This window comes from Fusarium pseudograminearum, chromosome 1 (assembly GCF_000303195.2).
Source record: "Fusarium pseudograminearum CS3096 chromosome 1, whole genome shotgun sequence".
In the NCBI taxonomy this organism is placed as follows: domain Eukaryota; kingdom Fungi; phylum Ascomycota; class Sordariomycetes; order Hypocreales; family Nectriaceae; genus Fusarium; species Fusarium pseudograminearum.
Genome location: NC_031951.1, coordinates 1,748,066 through 1,767,113, shown reverse-complemented (window position 1 = coordinate 1,767,113; position 19,048 = coordinate 1,748,066). Strand labels below are relative to the sequence as shown.

Genomic DNA, 19,048 nt, shown 5'->3' with positions numbered 1-19,048 from the left:
TATCCTCTAATATCCCAAACAAGGTGACTTGATTGAGAAATCGAGCCACAAATTCATGATGATAAAAAGAACAAACGACGGGAATGATGGGGGAATGTCGAGCTTAATATATTACCCGTAGCTACATGCTGCAGGCCTAACCGTCGACAGCCAAGCTCGGCTCGAGCCCCCAATCCAGTACAAATTATCAATCAAATCAACTGGGGTAAGAGTTAAAACTGTGGGGGATGGAGATGATCTAACTTGTCTAGGCGAGCCGGAATGGCGAACTTGTTGGAGATATGGACACGAGAGTATGTATTCGGATATCTGCTAGCTTTTATTCTTGTTGTAACAACAGAACATTCGACTACTCAACAAGTCAAGAATAAAACGGTTGCAGCTACAAATATATACCGATTCCTTCTCTCAATCATCACCAGAGGACTGCATTAGCAGCGTTGCATGGTAGATCTCTAATATCTTGAACCCCACCCATCCATCAGATAATACACAAAAGCCGGGTTTCATTGCCGGAGAGGACCATTCCTAAATAGTCGGACTATACATTGTCTAACGCTTTTCCAAAGGGCTGATTATCCCGTCAACGTCTTGTCTTTCTCCTCTAACCTCTAGCTCTACCATATGAGACATACAGTCACCGTGAAATATACAACTGTCCCACGGCAGACTCTTGACGCAACACGCGCATATGTATTGCCCTGTTGCTATACATCACTGCACTTAAACGAGAATGACTGCATATTGTGCCCCCAAAGCTTACGTGCTCCATTATCCATCTGTCACCGACAATCCATATTTTACAACATGTCCATCACAACTGCATACATCAGTGTCACCATGCTTCTTCACGTAAAAGACACAACAATAATTCCTCTCCAATAAGATTTTCTTATTTTCATTGATGTCATTGGATCAAAGCCCGTATAAAAGGACTTCTCAATCTCATGCCTGGCCAAATCAATCCTTTGTCCTAACCTTGCCTTGCCTTCCCGTGCACGCCTTGTATTTCCTTTTCCCCTTGTCCTCAGAAAGAATACACATCGTTAAACGAACATGTTCAACCCAGTCTCCCAAAGCCTGTGAATGAACAAAAACATAATCCAGCCGTTGCAGTTGAGCCCTCTCCCTCGAAAAACAACCCAAAAAAAATAACGTTTCATCAAAGCAAGCAAATTCCCAACGAGGGAAAAAGAAAATGACACGCACGCAGTCTCGTTCGTTTGTTGGATTCGACCTGAACAAAAAGCACCAGGGAGAATGAGAGTGGGAGTGAAACTTGAAAAGAAAAAGAAAAAAGACCATGGCGATACAATACGCCTTGCCCTTCCATTCCGTCCCATTCCATTTTCTTTGTTTTGTTTTGCCATATGCCACCCTGATCTTTTTAAGGTGATTCTCGAAAAAAGAAACAATCGTACACGTAGACACATTGAGGTGTGAGAGAAAATATTCGTCTGGTTCCACGGATGAACCATATGCATCATGCTGATTATAACCCCTGACTCCTAATCATCGTTCATCGATCCTCTCTTCGCTTCGTCTCTCCTCTTCTTTCGCCTGCATCTTACACTCTCTTACGAGGCATTACGTCGGCCATGACTCCCATCCTACTGGTAGTTGTTTCCCCAGCCGCGCTGTTGCTGTTGCTGTTGCTGGCTACTGCCATAGTAGCCGCTACCGAAGCCCTGGTTGTACGAACCATAAGGGCTGTTTCCGTGCTGGTTGGCACCGGCATTACCGCCCATACCATATGCGTTGCTGCCGTGAAGGCCGTGGCCCTGAAGGTGGCTAGGGTAGCCGCCGTAGCCACCGACGTTCTGAGGTGGCGGGAGACCGCTCTGGGCAGCAGGGGCATTAGTAGCTGATCCAGGGCGAGCTCCGCCGAGGGAAGGCGAAGGACCAGATCCAGCCTTTGAATCGCCAAAAGGAGGCTTCAAGTCATCAGCGACAACGTTGCCAGGCTGACCAGGGCTGTTGAACGACTGGCCTTGAGTCTGGAACGAGGTGGCACCGCGGGCAAAGGAGTCATGGACACTGCCGAAAGAGCTAGCACCAAGACCAGGCTGGCTGGCAGCCTGGCTAGTAGCAACACGGCCGTAGTCACCCAGGCCAGATGCTCCCAGACCACTATCACGGTGGAGAGAAGACTGACCGAATCCAGCGGGTGATGAGCTGTGGTCATAAGGCGCATTGGGAGACATTTGGTAGGGCTGACCGTACATACCGCCCTTCCCATATGGACCAAATCCTCCCTGACCATATCCAGAGTAATATTGATGGTAGTAGGGGTTGCTGTAGTAGGGATGGTTATAACCGGGATACTGCTGGCCGTGGGACTGGGGCTGAGATCCCTGACCGGGCTGCTGCTGTTGCTGAGCAGGCTGTTGGGCCTGTTGCTGTTGAGCCTGGGTAGTAGGGTTGGGAGTGCTGTTGCCGCTGTTCTGGGCATCCACAGCACTTCCACCAAATCGTGGCTGGTTGTGCAGACCGCTCTGTGGATACTGGCTAAGATTATCCGCCTGAGAAGCTCCATAGCCGCCGTACTGCCGCTGAGAAGCAGTGGCCTCCTGGCCCTGTCCTCCTTGCTGGCCAAATTGCTGGCCGTAGTAGTTGTAGGGGTTTCGATCGGGTTGATTCGCGGTGTAGTAGGAAGCATAGTCATTAGGCGCAGAGCTGAAAGCGGCGCCAGGCTGCTGTGCCTGAGAGGTTTGGGAAGAGAAATTATCGAAGGGGGGCTGAGAAGAGGGGGTGCTCTGCTGGTTGAAAGGATCCAAAGGCTTCTGGGCTGCCATGGGGTCCTGGGCACCAGCTTGACCGAAGCGGCCATATTGTTGAGCGCTTGAAGCGGGAGCTTGGCCAGGGATCTGAGCCTGAGCCTGGGACTGAGCAGCAGGAACTGTGGTACGGTCAGCAATCAAGCAGAACGGCGAACTCGAAGATAAGGTCATACCAGTAGGGGCCGCAATCGGAGCAACCGCAGGAGCAGGCTTTTGAGCAAATGAGTCGGGAACGCCAGCTTGGGTGGCAGGAGGAAGCGAGGTGCGAGGATGAGTGACAGGTGAGTCGGCTGGGGGCTGGGCTCGAGTCTCAGGCTCCTCTCGCTCACCATCAATGTCTTCATCTCCGTTCAAGCTGAAAGCTCCGAACTGAACGGCAGCACGGTCAACCTCACGGTTGCCAGGCATACGAACAGCTTCCTCCTGATCGAGGACACGTCGCTGGTGGTGATGGCTAGGAACACGGGTAGTTCGCTCAGCAGTAGCCTTGGCGGCAGTTGCGGCGAATCCGCTGGGAGGGGCTTGATGCTGCTGCTGGGCAGCCGAGATGGGTGTAGCATTAACACTGGCAGGGTTCTGTCGAGGATCCCAAGAGTCAGCAGCGGTGCTTGCGACAGTACCTTCCGGTGGCGGTTGGGATTCGTCAACAACCTGTTCAAGATTTGATTCGGTGAGCTCATCCTTAGAGGGAGGAAGAGCAACCTCAGGTTCTACACTGACTTGAGGAACTTCGGCGGGAGTGGTGGTATCGGCGACGGGCGTAGTCTCTTCAGTTTCGTCGGCGGGGGTAGGGGCGGTTTCGGGCTCGGGCTCGGGCACAGCCTCAGGCTCGGGTTCGAGAGGTTCGGGGGGAGACTCAAGTTCAGCTGGCTCAGCAGCTGGCTGAGGAGCAGCAGGAGCTTCCTTGGGCTTGGGCGCAGCCTTGGGAGGAGCAGACTGTCGCAACATGCTTGCCCAGGTCTTGACTGCGGGAGCAGCAGGCTTGGGTGCCTCAGTCGCGGAGGGGGCAGGTTGTTCAGTAACGGGTTCCTTTTCCTCTGAGGTGCCAACCTTGGGATCCTTAGTGCCCCAGGCAGATGACTCCTCTGTGGGAATAGACAAGGCAGCGTTCTCCTTAGGTCCAGCGCCGTTGGTAGGAGCAGCGGCAGGTCGGCCACGTGTGCTACGACCTCCTCGTTCAGTTGCTCGGCCTCTGCCTCGACCTCCTTCAGATGCACCTCGGCCACCGCGAGCAGCTCGGGGCCCAGCGGACGTCGCGTCGTTCGAAGGGGTGGGAGCTTGGTCCTTAGCCTTAGCTCGAGAGGCCTTCTTGGGCTTTGAAACTTCACCCCATTGCGAAATAGTACCTAGAAAAGGGTAGGTGTTAGTGGCACAATTAAAGAGTATAAGGTTACAGATAGTGGAGTAATGAAGGCGCAACTATCTCAACGACTTGCACGTTTGTGCAGCCTGAGCGCGAGGGTGGGCTGAGATCGAAATGGATAAAAAGCCTGACATACCCTCAGCGATGCGTGTGACGGCTTCGTTCTCGTCGCCGTCAGTCTCCTGGAGAGCAAAAAGTACATCGGCCTCAGACCAGTCGGGGAACATCTCGCGGATCACCGAAGTCTTGTTGCCATATTGCTTTCGAAGCTCGCCAAAATCGCCTTCGTCTTCGAATGCACTCTGGGAATCAGCAGTGCTGTGATCGGGCTTGTCGCCATTGGTTCGTCGGCCGCCGCGACCGGCGAAACCTCCTCTACCACCGCGGCCAGAGCCTCTGCCGCGCGAGGCGGATGTCCGTGAAGTCGCTTCGGACATTAGATGGGTTGTGGTTGATTATGTGTTGTGTGTGTGCGTGTGCGTGAGGTCAACGTTGTGCGGGAGGAGAGCTATGGAGGCTCAAAGTGTGGAGAGGAAAACAATGGTAGAAAAAAGGTAGACCTGTCAGCTGTCCTCTGAAGGAGCAACAGGCAGGTTGAGTATCCGTGGTCGACAAATGAGGACGTCGATGGGAAAGAGAGGCCAGGTGATGGAGAAGAGTTCAAGAGGTGGGAAGGTTTGGTTTGGTGCTAAGTCAAAGGGAGAAGAGAGGAGACGGGATAAGACGAGGTTTTCCCCAGAAGCAAAGAACCTTGAGGTGGGCTTTAGGTTGACCTTCAGGGCATTTGATCAGTGGCAGTGGAGGAGGTGGTTACGAAGGTTTTGCCTCTAGTGGCTGGCCCGCACCCCAGCCTGCCTATCCTCTGATGTTCTCCTCCAGGTCTCTTGACCCCTGAAAGACCCTCCAACTGCACTATCTTCCAGCTCTGTTACAGTGGCTCGAGCTGCACTTGATGTTTGTCTAAACTGGTTCGTCCAATTGCAAACGTCCGACGTCGACACTTTGCCCTGGCCGGAAGCAGATCGCCCTAAACATTGGAGACAGTTTGCCAGGTGGCGTCCATACCCTCAACGGCATGGCCGCAAGTACAGCTACATGATTCACGTCTTCTATCCCTAGCCGTTCTCGTGCTACTCGGTACCTAAACCATCAGACAGAGACAGACAGACAGAAAGAGAGAGAGAGAGAGAGAGAGACTTGGCCTTCCTCTCGTCGCTTAGCCCCAAATCCAACCAAGGATCATGAAGCTCGCCGCGTTCGGGCCCCTGCGAGTAGCCCACACGAGCACGTAACAAAGAATCGGACTTGAACTTGGATGTTGGAGAAGGACGTCACATTCGCACTCCAGGGACAGGGACGTGCCTATCAAATGCTTCATGCGGAGAGCCAGACAAGTGCTCGACAATAGTCTATGCAATCCAATGCATGTCTACATGGACGCTCTCATCACCGCTCTTTTATCTGCTGTGTTTGAGTCTTATTGAGACGCAATTGGTGGTTACACTCGGGCGTTTTCTTGTCAATACAGCGTCTTTGCTTGTTTGAGAATGCGGCACCTGAAAGTTCGGCTGTCAGCGCTCACGCTCATGGTTGTGTGAGGCTGGCTGGCTGCTGTCAGGTACCCTTTGGAGATCGATGTACCAGTACTTTCTCAGGTGTCTGTCAAGCGTGAGAAAAGAAGAGGCTAGATCTCAATCGAAGTCGTGATACACCAGTGGACAGGCCATTAATCCAAGCCAGGGGGTTGCTGCAACCTTTACCACCCTTAGCGCAATTTGGATCCACCCAAGCTTTCTCCTTGCTTTGGATAACACTCAATTGATATTCACGTTCGATTCATTCACTCGCCTCTAATAGGGGCTGTCATATCCGCAAGGTGTGTGATAGTATAGCCTATCTGATTGATAATGCTTGGTCAAAACCAGTAAATCCTTAAAATGAGTTCCGGGCCAGGTTTGGAGAGGTTGTTATGCTACGCCACTTAAGGCGCAATACTTTGCATCACATGACCTTCAAAGTCCCGCTTTGTGGCTTGACTCGTTCGACGATGGCATCATTCCAGCCAGGTTCAACGAGAGGACGCATGACCCAAACACATCACCCATAACCCCGCCTTTTGCGACATACGTGACGATCTGTTGAACCGTTATCTACAGTATCGGCTTCATCTAGGGCAGGGCTTGCTGTTGTTGACATCTCTGTCCACTCAGCTCATCAATTGCCCTTTTGCCAATCATGTTCACCACCAAGTCCGTTCAGTCGCTCAAGAATCTCTTCGCATCCTATCACGAACCCCTACCCTTGTCGAAACAACAGTCTCAGAAGCTTCTCGACGGTCTCAAGACATCCTTTCGAAAGCAGCTCGATCGCGAATATGGAGAGAGCCCCAATAGCCCGGCCCAGCCTGCTGCGAAATCTGTCGATCCAACAAATCATGGCCGACTGTCGGCTGCAAACCTCCATTTGAAGGATATTCTAGCCAACCCGCTATTCAGCTACAATAAAGATGTCGCATCAACATTTCCAACAAGTTTAGCAACGCCGAATTTGGCAACACCAGCCCGTGATCCTATAGAAGTTTTTGACTATGCCGTAGCCCGAGGACTGATGACACCAAAGGCTGCGATCGGTTGCATGCACGCCAAAGCGAAGCAACTTCAAGCACAAGAAGCTGGTCTTGCAGGCCTCGCTACATCAGGAGTATCGGGCCGTGTTATAAGATGGCTTCGATCGTGCGGCGCCGAGCAAGACCTGCGGTTCATGGACAACCAGACTTTTATTCGAACACTGGCCCCTTTCTTAGTGGCAGAGGGAATGGAGGAAGTTGCTTGGGAATGGCTTGTGCGAACAGTCAACGGCAGCTCTGGAGATATCCCCAAGGAAAAGCGTCTCAAGAGAGCATCGTATTTACTCGGAGAGCTCGTTAAGACAAAGTGTCAGCCTCAGTATGGCAACCTTGATTCAGGCATCTCCACCATGTTACAAGCGCAGCAATTGTTTAGGACCAGCCCCTTACTCTCGGAACTTCTGGTTTCCTCGTGGCGCTCTGTATCATGGTTCTCCACCGTCGAGTCTTACAGTCGACCCGCGCCATCCGAAGAGCTCTTCGATGCTCATATCGCTACGGCCGATCGTCTATCTCAGCCCTTACTCCTGGAACGAGCCCATCTTCACCTTTATCACCCAACACACCCTGACCATCTTCCTGCGCTGAACTTCTTCAAAGATAAGGAGAGGCTAAGAAGGTTGGTAACCTCTATTGGGCCTAAGAAGGCCAAGCCGGCCAAATTGAGCACTGTCTCGTGGCTTGCCTTCCTGGGGCACGACACTGTTAATCACTTATCTCAGTCGGGCAGAACCCAAGAGGCTCAGGGTGTCACAGAGCTACTACAGGCAGAAGTGGCCAGCCTCTTTAACGACAAATCAGAGCCGGCTCTGGAATTATGAAAGAACGACGGATGGGTTAATGGCAACCCGGGGCATTAAAATCATTCACAAATCTAAATGTACATATTGGAATTATGGGTATATAGGGCGTTGACTACAGCGATACCATGGCTGAGTCTTATTGACTCTCACATATCAATTTGGGAAATAAGACAATGGAAATTTATCATTATTCAAACAGACTTTAAATCATTGCCGTGCTTTTATGTCATGGTATCTATCGTTGCAAGATATACTTAAATCTTTGTATCGTCTTCTATTACGGCGAAAAGCCTTGGAATTCCTCCTCCTCGTCATCATCTCCGTCTTCCTCATGGTCGTCGTCGTCTTCCTCTTCAACCTCAAAAGCACCAGAGATATCCCATCGATCACCCTTGGCACTCTTGCTAATATACTTGACGAACTTGAGAACGCCACTGTCACGCAAGACAATGGTCATCTTGTTCCAAGAAGGAGCCTGGAAGAAGAGGATGTTATCGTCATCGCCGCCTGTCTTGTACACGGCTGCGTCCTCATCGGCATCATCATCGCCTGACATGAAGATTTCTTGTCCACCGACTTCAGGAACCTCCTCCTCGTTCTTCTTCTTCTCGACAGCCTTGCCCTTGTTCTTGCCCTTGCCCTTGGAGTCCTCGTCATTCTGCTCGTCCTCGGGCTCCTCTTCTTCGTCCTCACCCCAGCCAGAGGTAGGTGTGAAACCAAGGTTGATTTCAACGCGAGCCTTTCCCTCATGGCCAGTGGCAAGGGTATAGTCTAGGCCACGGCGGAAACGACGAGCAAGAAGGTCTGCACTCTCAACGGTGGTCTTGGTGGCCATCTGAAGCCACTGGCGGAATTGGCGACTTGGCAGGAAAACGTCAAGAAGCTCAGTAATCGGCGACTCTTCCTTGGAAGTGCGCATTTTATCGGGCTGTTGGTACATGTAACGAGCCTTGTGAGGAGGCTTGGCCACGCGCCATGAAGACTTCTTTTCTATTGTAGCAGTGTCCTGCGGCACGGGCTTCTTCTCCTCGGCCTCGACATAGTCTCTAAGGCGCTGAGCAAACTTCTTGCCTAGGATGTCCGGAAGAGTGATCTCGAACATCTCGTTGAAGGTTTCTGAGATCTCCTCCAGAGCGTCTGGGACCAGGTATGCGGGGGCCATGTACTTTAGTAGGAACTCAAGATCGGCTTCGTCGAAGCCATTGCTGGCTTCCGACTTGTCGACCTTCATAACTTGAGGTTGAGGCATGTCGTACTGGGCAGGGTTGCCCTGAAGCTGCATTAAGCCGCTGTTTTTGGCGTTTCTCTCCTCCTCGCCCTTGATATAGCCATCTTCTCCGACTTGGGGAATATGGAACCATCCACTGATAGCCATACGAATGCGACCGCCCTCCTTTTTGAGCTGCTTCTCCGTCTCGGCACGGTAGACCTCCTCTACATCATGGAAACTCTCGCCAGGCTGAACTGCGAAGAAGCTCAGCTGGTTCCACGCAGGTGGGATAACCTTTGTGGCGTCGGGTAGAGGAGTCTTTGCAACCTCACCCTCCTTATCTTTAAGCTCTTGAACGGGGAACAGACGCAGCGCGCCACCCCATTCAGGCTTCCAAGGCGTATCGGGGTCGACCAGGTACAGGATATAGCTGACGCGACGGCTGCCAATGACATCATCGTGGCAGAGTAGATAGCAACCCGGTGTATAGATGTTGATGGCCATGTCTGTCTTGCGACCACTTAATGGGCCGCAATTGGTGACGTGGGACACATAGTTGCGGAAGGCCTCGGAGTAAATACCGTCGCGAAGCTTGAGGAGCGACGGCAGCTTGGCCAGCGACTCATCGTCTAGACCGTCGAGGTTGGCAAGATCTCCAGACTGGTGGATCTTGTAGATATCGGTCTCCTTGGGTGTGAACTCGACGTTGGCCTCGATCTCGCTGCGCACTGATCGGAGGAGGGAATCGTCGACAAGGTCGTGGATGACGGCGTGCTTGTAAGGTTCCGATTGAGCATACTGTTTCGTGTAGGATTTGAGGACCTTCTTATCAAACAGGCCGGCGCGGAATCGCTTCTGAGCTTCTTCGGCGCTGAGGGCTAAGACGATTTGTTAGTGGAAGCTTTCGCTGGAGCAACTGGCTTCGCTCACAAGGCTTTGACTTTTTCTTGTTGGCCTTGGAGGCAGCAGCTCCCGCTTTTCTTTTCATTATGGATCGCGCAATGGAATTGGATCTGGAAAGGTTGTGCGAGGAGAAAAGAGAAAGGGTTGCCGTTGGAAATAAATTTGGGATTTGAGAAAAGTTAAGGTTGGTCGCAAATATGGGCTGACGTTGCCAATCTTTTGAAATTTTTGGTTCCGAAAATCGACCCATCCTCGACTTGAGAACCCATATCATGTACCCTGCAGATAGACGGTCTGAAGACCTATTGCCACAAGTTTATTCAACTATCTTCTTTTCAATTTGTGAATGATTTGTCCTTCCGCTACTGAATTTTCTTGTATCGTGTCTCAATTGCATCTAATCCTCCTGTTCCTTAACCAATTCCTCGTCATGGAACAGCTGCGGACGCTAGCAAGAGCTCCCATGAGCCATGATGATGGGGCCGATAGTGGACCTCGTCTGATCAATGACTGAACGCAGCAGGGTAGCAAAACGTATACATGCTCAATGTATACAAGTAGGCGACGATGGGGTTTCGGTCGACTAACAATTCAAGATTGCAATATAAATACGTACGAATAATTCTATGAATGATGAATTGAATTTAGATTGGATCGCCAACCGCAGATACGCGCCAAAATTTGTACTCATTACATCGCTGCAGCCTCACCAGAACTTAGAGCAACGACATAGGACGAATAGAAGCACTGAAACAGAACGTCAGGAATTTGCCAGAAAACATACGGGGACCTATCTTCATAATTCCATCCAAAAGCCAGCTTTTCACTTTTTTAATCATCTCTCATCATATCGTTGCTATCTATACCTAGTAGTACTCTCTCAATATATAGCACAAACTTACTTCGCACTTCGAGCATCAACCGACTGGCGCAACTGTGCGATAACCTCGGAAGGATCGTTGGCTCCGAACACAGCACTTCCTGCAACGATGACATTGGCGCCGGCATCAGCAGCCTCGTCGATTGTCTTGGGTCCGATACCACCATCAACTTCGATATTGAGCTCGGGGTACTTTTTGCGGAGGGCTTGGACCTTGGGCAACTCGGAAGCCATAAACTTTTGACCACCAAAGCCGGGGTATACAGTCATGACAAGAACCATCTAGTTATATATCAGCATAATGTGCTAGGTGGATATGCGAGTCAGACTCACATCAGGTCTCTCCTTCTCTTCACTATTCTCAAGGATCTCCCATAGCACATCGACGGAAGTATCAGGCTTGATAGCAATACCAGCCAACAGTCCTTGGTCGTGGATATATCGAATAAGTGCCTTGGGGCTGGTCTTTTCGTCGGTCTGATCCTCGGGATTCTCGGCAGCGCTGGAGAAGGCAGCCTCGTAGTGGAAGCAGTAAAGGTTGCAGCCAGCCTTCTTCAACTCCTTGACCCATTTCTTGGGCTACATCATCGTCGTAAGCTTCTCGGCATCTCTCATGTTCGCATTCGCAAAGCAATGCCTACCTCTGCAATCATCATATGACAATCAAAGGTGCCCCGGCCGTGGGCCTCGGTGGGCTGATCGACGTGGCCTCGGATGGCAGCAACGACGGGAGGACCGAAGGTGATGTTGGGGACAAAGTGACCGTCCCTGTCAAGTCAGTATGATGGCAATTGCTTCATCATCGAGTTGTAACGCACATAATGTCGACATGGAGCCAGTCCGCGCCCTGCTTCATGGTGCGGGCACAGTCATGGCCAAGCTGAGCAAAGTCAGCCGACAGGATAGAGGGAGCAATGATTGTCTTGGGAGCCATTGTCGAGATATGTGCGGACAACAAGAGTGTAAAAGATTCACGTATGATGGTGGAGAGAGATTTGGACCATTCTTCAATAGAGCTCTTGCATGGTGGGGTTGTTCTCACTGTTCATGTTATCCAGTGACGTTGTTAGTGGGGTCACTGGTTAGGGTGTCCTTCGTTTATCAAAGAGCATCCCATCCATCTTCATCGGAACCCGCTTTATCAACAAGGGAGTATTCATCGTCAATGGATGGATTGTATACGAAAACCTGCTGGTCTATTCTTTGTCAAGGTTCAACAACCAACAGGGATTTCAATAAACCTCCAATAATGATTCTAGTGTAACGCTTCAAGTCAACCGATTCGATGCAATCAACACACGACGGCACAAACACATTTCTATAGAAGAAAGTAAATCGATAGCCAACGGATAACAGCTAGTTTGCTCTAACAGAACAAGTTTCAAGCAAAGGTTACCAAGTTGTATTATTGCCAGTGCCAATAATGACAGCTTTGCGACGATCGCGTAGTAGTAGTAAGTAGTACATGGTTTCAAACTCCATAACTCAGCTCTTTGCATAGAACAGAACAGAAAACAGCCAGTGGGCTTTACTGATAGTCCACTGTCATTACATCCCTCCTCTTGACAAGAGGCAAACGCTTAGCTCAACCCAATTCACAATACACTTTATAGGGCAAGAAGCATAGCCATTCCAACACCGATGAAACCAGCGGCGCCCTCGCGCGCGCCAGCGTTGGGCTCAACAGTGGAGGAGCCGCCGGTGGCAGAGGCGGTGTTGCTGCTGTCGCTCGAGGTAGGGGTGGTGGCACCAGTTGCGGTGCCAGAAGCAGTGCCAGAAGAAGCGGCGCCCTTGTCGCACTTCACATCGTCGGGGAGATCGGTCACGCCGGCAGTTGCGCAAATCTGCTTGGCGTACTTGACGGCTGTATCCTTGCCCTGAGCATCGCACTCCTTCTCGAGACAGCAGGCGATTCCAGAGAGGAAGTTCTTGTTGCTGCAGATGCACTTGATGTCGAGCTGGCCACATCCAGCGACGCCCCCGCCAGTGGTGTACTGATCAACACAGGGTTGCTAAAGGATAAAACGACAGGTTAGCATGGCTTCTCGCGTGGCGACATCTAATGTACCTGTCATCGACAGATGGTAGAGAGAATGCGACATACCGCACACTTGGGAAGCTTCTCCTGCTGAGCGGCAACAAGGCCAGCGAGAACGACGGAGGTAAAAACAGACAGCTTCATGGTGATTATTCGGTAGTTGATAGATTACTGACGTGAAAGAAGGACAAAAGACAAGGAACGAGAGGTTGTAAAGTCAAATAAAGTAAAACAAAAGCTTTGGTACGCGCGTCTAGATTAATAAAGCATGGTCTCCCCTCTCCCTTTTTAAGACAATTCCATTCTCAACTAAATAAGCTCACAATGCCTATCAAGGCCTAGTGACATTAATGTAGGTACGTGGGACAAGGACCCAGCGGGCGCCAGCCCAGCCCAGCCCTTCGGAAACACGCTGGCGGCGAAAATAACATGCCAATATGCCCCCCGGTTGCTATGCAGATCGCTGAGCAGCCAATTGTCGACTTCCAGCTTCCCCATATTCCAGACCATCTCGGAGGATTGACGGTCCTCGGACTCCCGCCAAGTTAAATTAGCTATGAACTTGCAAGCGGTTCAAGATGAGCCTTGCAGAGCAATGATTCACGATGAAACATCGATGGAGCGCTACAATGTAAATCGAATTGGATTGATCAACGATGAGAGAGCTAACAAACAATGTATGTTTGGTGACATTTCCTCGGAGCAGTATGACACTGGATGATAGTTACATCTATATCACAACCACAAGGTAGTCGAGTTTCACATCTCAACAAGTCGAGCACTAGCAGCCTAGACACCCAGCTAGCCTCTTTCGATGGCGGTGGCGCTATTGAGCATGCCCGATTAGGGGGTGAACAGAAAAGTTGACCTCCAAGCTTTAACATGTCAGAATAAATGACCTGAGAGCTTGCTCTTGGGCCACATGGATTAACTCACTGATGCTGTATCTTAAACTTTCAGCAGTTAGGTTTTGTGATCCCCTGAGGATCTGCCAAGGGCCCAAGCACATCAGAAAGGGAAAAGCAGGGCCAGGCACATCCGGCAGATATGGAGGCTTGAAGCATAACGTCTTGAACTTCTGAACATGTTTGTTCGCCATCACTTATTGACTGTTCTAGCGTGTCAATTCCCAACTCTATTTGAGGGTCCAGCCCGGTTATCGATCAAAGACTACCTGCCTTTTAGCGCCTGCTCAATAGACGCCGCCGCCGCCATCATTTATGTATGTCCCAGTGCTCTCAGCAGCCATCCATGTGTTTGTATCAAATTCTATTCCATACCACTGAATTCTGAGTTGTGAGCAATATGCCGGCATCGTTTCATTTCTTGCGAATCCTCGTGCTGCCATACCCACTTTCAATGTGCGGTCAACGTCGTAACTCGGCCCTCGGTATATCATATGTTGCTTATCCGTAAATAAAGTTTAATGAAGGCGACGTTGCGAGCAACCCCGTTGGACTTTACCGGTCCATCGGTGACTCTCACTCGCTTCATACTCTTTTGCCTTGTTTGATAAGATCGGATACCTTCGGGGGAAGCACAAGAGCAGTGCGGTCGTTTCTGCGGAAGAAATCGACCAACGACACTGCCGTCTTTTCCGGCAAATCTTCATGAATGAAGTGGCCAGCCTCAGGAAACACCTGTAGGGCATATTTTCCTATCATTGTGATCAGCGTGAAGTACCAAAAGGATCACGTCCAAACGTACCTTGCATTTGTCCAATGGTCAACTCAGTGTCCAATCTATCCGTTCCGGCGAGCAGAAGCATCTTTCCTCCTCTTGCCTCCAAGAACTTTTTGCTCAGTCCTACGAACCAGTCCTCCCAGTAAGGTTGCGTTGCACCCAGGTTGGTCCGCCATCTCCACGGCCGCGTTGGGTCGTCGTTCTCGTTGAAGACGAGCAGCGCAGGAACAGACGTGCGGGCAGATATGGAGTTGCGTATTGTCCGTGATCGAATATGCCATTCGATACCTGCTTGCAGCGTCGCAAAGCCCAGAGGTCTCGTAGACAAGTAGGTGTGCATGCTCTGCAGTGCATCAATAGCAGAGCCTTCGACAACATCCAGCACTGTATAGCCCAGAACTGATGTACCCAATTTCCCGGACTTGGCCAGATCAGTTACGACTGCTCCGCCTAGTGAGTGCCCCACGAGCACTATCGGGGGCATCTCTGGCCATGACATCTCAGTCTTTGTGAGCTGGACGACATTGTACAGATCTGATGAGAGCGTATCCAATCTCATGTCAAACGCTTTGTCTTCAGGGGCATATGTCGAACCATGTCCCCTACAGTCCAAGGCCAGGATACCCGCCGTCGAAATGCGCTTTCTTATCTGAGAAGCCACAACAGCAAATGACAGTCCAGATGAGCCGGCTCCATGATGCATCACAAACAGTGGCCCCTTGCCCACGGGCGATGTCAAATAAGCATGGTAAATGACTTCCGGATCTTGCTCCGACTTCAACGATACCTCGCGCTCAAAGTAAGTTGTCCAGGGAATCTGCTCCAAGGTCCTGCCACGGGCGACTCTATAGCCTGTCAGTCCCGTGATATTTTACTCGATATCAAACTTGATTGTCAACTACCCTTGAGGTCGAGCGAACAGCTTTTGGTTGGGCGAGGGGATAATGGTTCCAGTTGATGAGACGGACGAGGCTGACGAGGCGGAGGAGGAGTCATCGTCGACAGGCTCTGGCAGCTCAGGGAGTACATCCTGACCCTGCTCCTCTTGGAGTTCATCGAAGGGATCGTTAGAGACGCCGAACTTGGCTTTAGCCCATGTTCGCTGCAGGTCGCTCATGTTAGGTAGGTAGGTACTGTAGCTACGGCTGTGCAGTTGCAGATGACGTATGTTCCATTCGCACTGCCAATGCAAAGCAAAATACAAAACAAAAAATGGCGGTGGCTTTCTTGATGCTGACGCTCGTTGTGCTATGCTGTGCTAGAGGTAGCCCAAGTTCCAGTGATGCGGCTTGTTGATAGGTATCAAACAGTAGCAATGTCCTTCTTTTGCGTGCAACTTGTGAAGGTAGGTTAGGTTAGTCGTGCGATACAACGTCAGCCTCTACTACCAAGGATCCAACCAACTCTGTTTGTGGTTATAATTACTGGGGCACAGTGCATTTAGTTGTGGATAGCATCAACACTGTATATCATTAGGATGTTGTATAGTATTTTACAGTGTATCTTTCGTTCTTTCTATGTCTTGTCTTTTTTCTTTTCACTTACACAAACAGTAGTCTTCAGTATCTGTGTGGGGTCGCTCAACAATAAGCCAACGAGTACTCGTTTGAGTGCAAACGGGTTCCTGCTTGGCTATAACGAGAGTGTTTGCAGGTCGCATTACTTAGTAGTCTAAGAGGCAGTTGTCACCAATAAGCACAATTATATGCTAACCTACTAAGCTTCACCCTAAATGGTTCTGTATACATCATTTCAACTTGCAATGCTCTACTAATTAATGTTCAACTCGAGACCAACGATCAACCTGTCAGCCATTCATTTACAATAACACACCTCCGATACAAGCAAGTAGTCAATATTAACATTTTACTTATGTATGCATTTCCATCCAACGACTATGGACAAGTTGCTTTTAGCCAGCCGACTAAGCTTCTGGCCACACCACCATCTGATAGGACTACCAAGTTCTCTCAAAGCACTATCCGCAAATCCTAAGCTTAGCTAACTTTGAGATTCATCATACATTACATTTTCTATTCAATTGAACGGGCCGATTGAACTCAATTTGTGTAGTGCCGTGGTGATCAGCTAGTTAAACCACACAATTGGAAAGTTTCCCCAATACCGGGATTTCCACTATCCTAGAGTTAAGGGAATGGAAGCTACACACCCTGTTTCGGGGTCCCCAGTGCCTATTTTAGTTATGCTTTTACCATACCATTCGAAAGTCAATGGCCTGGAATTTAGAGGAGATTCACTAGATGTAACAGAGACATCGACAGGACTGATACAGCTGAATATCACAGTCAGTGGTGCTTGTTGATGTGCGATTCCCAGTTACCCTAGACGAACAGAAGCCAAGAGTCTTGTGTAACACTGGATGGAATGGATTTCGTAACGAGTACTCAATACACTCCAACATTGTGTTTTAGTTCCGAGACTCGGCCGAGCCATTGGCAATGCCCTGTTAAAGCCAGAAAAAGCAAATTCGTACAACACCCAACCAAGTTAGATGCAGCACTCGCCGTTTGCCCCCAAGCCATCATCTGCGACCTAACCCAATTCCACCCAAAGTGCAGAGGCGTGTTTCCTGGCGCGTTGCTTTGCTCTGATCGAGACTGCTAGCGGCTCAAGAACTCCTCGTTCCTGCATCCCCTGACCGATTTCATGGTGCTGGAAAGCAGAAAACTCAATCTCATATCCGTCACCTTAAAAGCAACGAGGAATGGATATCAAGCTAACTAACGCAGCGAGGTGGCACGGTTGCACGTCACGCTGTAATCACCGCATTAGTGATCGGCGCTTCCGACACACCTCATTGGCTGTGCCGCGACCCTACCTGGCATCAGATATCATGACAGTGCAGTGTTATTAGGTGGTTATAGGAGAAAAAGAGACGCAGGCCTTAAGATTCAAACAATAACATGCCTATATTCAAGAGCCAGGTCGCAGCAGAGTCTATGACAACTACATATGCGCCAGAATCGATGCCGTTCCGGTGATGCTGGCAGAGTAGACGAGCTGCAATGGTACACCTCGACCCCCTCCCAACAAAGGTAGCTTCAGAGCAACAACTTGAGTAGTTTCACCTCCGTAATAGTAACTAATTGCTTGTTTGATAAGCCGGAGTGTTATGACCGAGATATGGGATGATGCTGCCACCAACAAAGCTGTATGAGGGGGCGTCGTACATGGAGGAATAGGAGAACAGAAAGTAACTGGACCAGCGTCAAGTGACCTCGTAATCTGTCCCCAGAATCAAATAACAATTCAAACTTGATCCCACCACAAACCGCAGGTCTCAATACTTAGGGTCTGTGCACATATAAAGTGAAGCGGCCAATTTTCTTTTTTATGTTTTACGGTCTCGACCTTGGCTACTGACTGACTCAACTGAGGACACGGATCAACAGATCCCGTTGCTTTACATGTGTAAAAAGAAACAACTAGCTCGGACCTCCTTATAGCTGCATGGGATGCAGGTCACAAGTTTAAGTTCCTGTCTCCAGTAATTGGGACTAGAATGGCCGAGCTGTCGGGAGTTTTTACTAAAGGTTTCAAGGCTAGGGGTTTAGTTACTAGTTAAGACTTGAAAAATTTCCTAGGGAGTGGATCCGACTCCAATGTCATGATTGAAGATCATGCTGTGAAGGACGCCAATCATCTATGGTTCTCTTGCATGGTGTTCCCAGAAAGTTGGCATGCCTAATTGGCGGACCTATCTCCTTGACGACAAAGAATGGCGACCTTGAGCCGCTTGGCCCAGTGGAATTCTAGCCATCGCAACTTGAGGGCGAGCTTCAGCTTTGTGCAACTCGAGACCTTTCATCCCTGGAGCAAACGTTGTGCAACACATGTCTGTCAGGACGGGGCACGGAAAATTACAGTCCAATGACCGTTACAGCTTTTGATCAATTTTGATGCAAGGGCCTTGGTTCCGACACGTAGGGACTCGCAACCTAGTCTCATTTTGACAATGGATTCCTCTCCATCAGTTCACGATCAGTCGAACGATAACTGCGCAAGGCTCAGAAGGTGACGTATTGCGAGATAGGATTAAAAATAAAAAAAGAGCCATTGCCTCTCATAGCATTGTTTCAGGTGGTACGATATCCCCGAAACCAGTGCGAGATGCGGATATCTGGGCTGCATCTCGTATCGCTTGTAGACCGACACATTGACGTTATTTTTTGACTTCACAAGCTTTTGGAGGCTGGTCCCAAGACACCCGAGCTTGGCGTCCGATGCAACAAGCCCCGATTAGAGATCTTGTTTTACTATCTCTCGAGTTTGGCAGTTGGTTGGGTTATGAAAGACAGTTGAGATGCGTCGTGTGCCTAGGGATCGGGGAACGATTCAAACGGTGCAAGCCTCCCCCGCCAGATCTGGTGCTAAGCTAGACCCCGTAAAGTAGAGCAACAATGGTATGACGATGAGATTTGTTCTCAATTGAACATACTTACCTCTAGTTGAAAGTTCGGCACCTCTTTGTTGCGGAATATTAAACTCTTATTGCCGAGTGGCTGTACCGCCGCTGGCCAATGGTACCTGAGAGGCGACTCTCTCCAGGAGACTGGACTGGCTGACATTTGGCAAAGGGTGAGTGAAGCATTCTGATGCCTTTCAGGTATTTGATTCAGTTGACAGCAGTTTCGACATATGTAGCTTCAGCACAGATGTTTTATCACAACGCCACATGCCGGGGAGTTGGGGGCAGAAATAATGACTCCAAAGTATCGTTGGAGGTGGCGAAGACGGTGCA

The 19,048-nt window shown here is 50.0% G+C and overlaps 6 protein-coding genes across 6 annotated transcripts, besides 2 other annotated features; 1 reads left to right on the top strand and 5 right to left on the bottom strand.

Annotated features, from left to right (window-relative positions):
* Window positions 1-1,610: 1,610 nt before the first annotated feature.
* Window positions 1,611-4,580, bottom strand: FPSE_04612 (uncharacterized protein; the record flags this gene model as incomplete). Its single annotated transcript, XM_009257730.1, has 3 exons — window positions 1,611-2,899; window positions 2,954-4,126; window positions 4,280-4,580. The coding sequence occupies 3 exons, from the start codon at window positions 4,578-4,580 to the stop codon at window positions 1,611-1,613; spliced, it is 2,763 nt and encodes a 920-aa protein (XP_009256005.1).
* Window positions 3,575-3,629: a microsatellite.
* Window positions 4,581-5,294: 714 nt separating the features above from the next.
* Window positions 5,295-5,339: a microsatellite.
* A 1,039-nt stretch (window positions 5,340-6,378) lies between these two features.
* Window positions 6,379-7,590, top strand: FPSE_04613 (uncharacterized protein; the record flags this gene model as incomplete). Its single annotated transcript, XM_009257731.1, has 1 exon — window positions 6,379-7,590. One exon carries the CDS (start codon window positions 6,379-6,381, stop codon window positions 7,588-7,590), a length of 1,212 nt encoding a protein of 403 aa, XP_009256006.1.
* A 259-nt stretch (window positions 7,591-7,849) lies between these two features.
* Window positions 7,850-9,770, bottom strand: FPSE_04614 (uncharacterized protein; the record flags this gene model as incomplete). The annotated part of the gene is made up of 2 exons (XM_009257732.1): window positions 7,850-9,660; window positions 9,713-9,770. 2 exons carry the CDS (start codon window positions 9,768-9,770, stop codon window positions 7,850-7,852), a joined length of 1,869 nt encoding a protein of 622 aa, XP_009256007.1.
* Window positions 9,771-10,583: 813 nt separating this feature from the next.
* On the bottom strand, window positions 10,584-11,499 carry FPSE_04615 (uncharacterized protein; the record flags this gene model as incomplete). Its single annotated transcript, XM_009257733.1, has 4 exons — window positions 10,584-10,847; window positions 10,899-11,144; window positions 11,207-11,333; window positions 11,384-11,499. The coding sequence occupies 4 exons, from the start codon at window positions 11,497-11,499 to the stop codon at window positions 10,584-10,586; spliced, it is 753 nt and encodes a 250-aa protein (XP_009256008.1).
* Window positions 11,500-12,172: 673 nt separating this feature from the next.
* FPSE_04616 (uncharacterized protein) lies at window positions 12,173-12,747 on the bottom strand (the record flags this gene model as incomplete). Its single annotated transcript, XM_009257734.1, has 2 exons — window positions 12,173-12,577; window positions 12,670-12,747. The coding sequence occupies 2 exons, from the start codon at window positions 12,745-12,747 to the stop codon at window positions 12,173-12,175; spliced, it is 483 nt and encodes a 160-aa protein (XP_009256009.1).
* A 1,346-nt stretch (window positions 12,748-14,093) lies between these two features.
* FPSE_04617 (uncharacterized protein) lies at window positions 14,094-15,403 on the bottom strand (the record flags this gene model as incomplete). Its single annotated transcript, XM_009257735.1, has 3 exons — window positions 14,094-14,260; window positions 14,311-15,131; window positions 15,189-15,403. 3 exons carry the CDS (start codon window positions 15,401-15,403, stop codon window positions 14,094-14,096), a joined length of 1,203 nt encoding a protein of 400 aa, XP_009256010.1.
* Window positions 15,404-19,048: the final 3,645 nt, after the last annotated feature.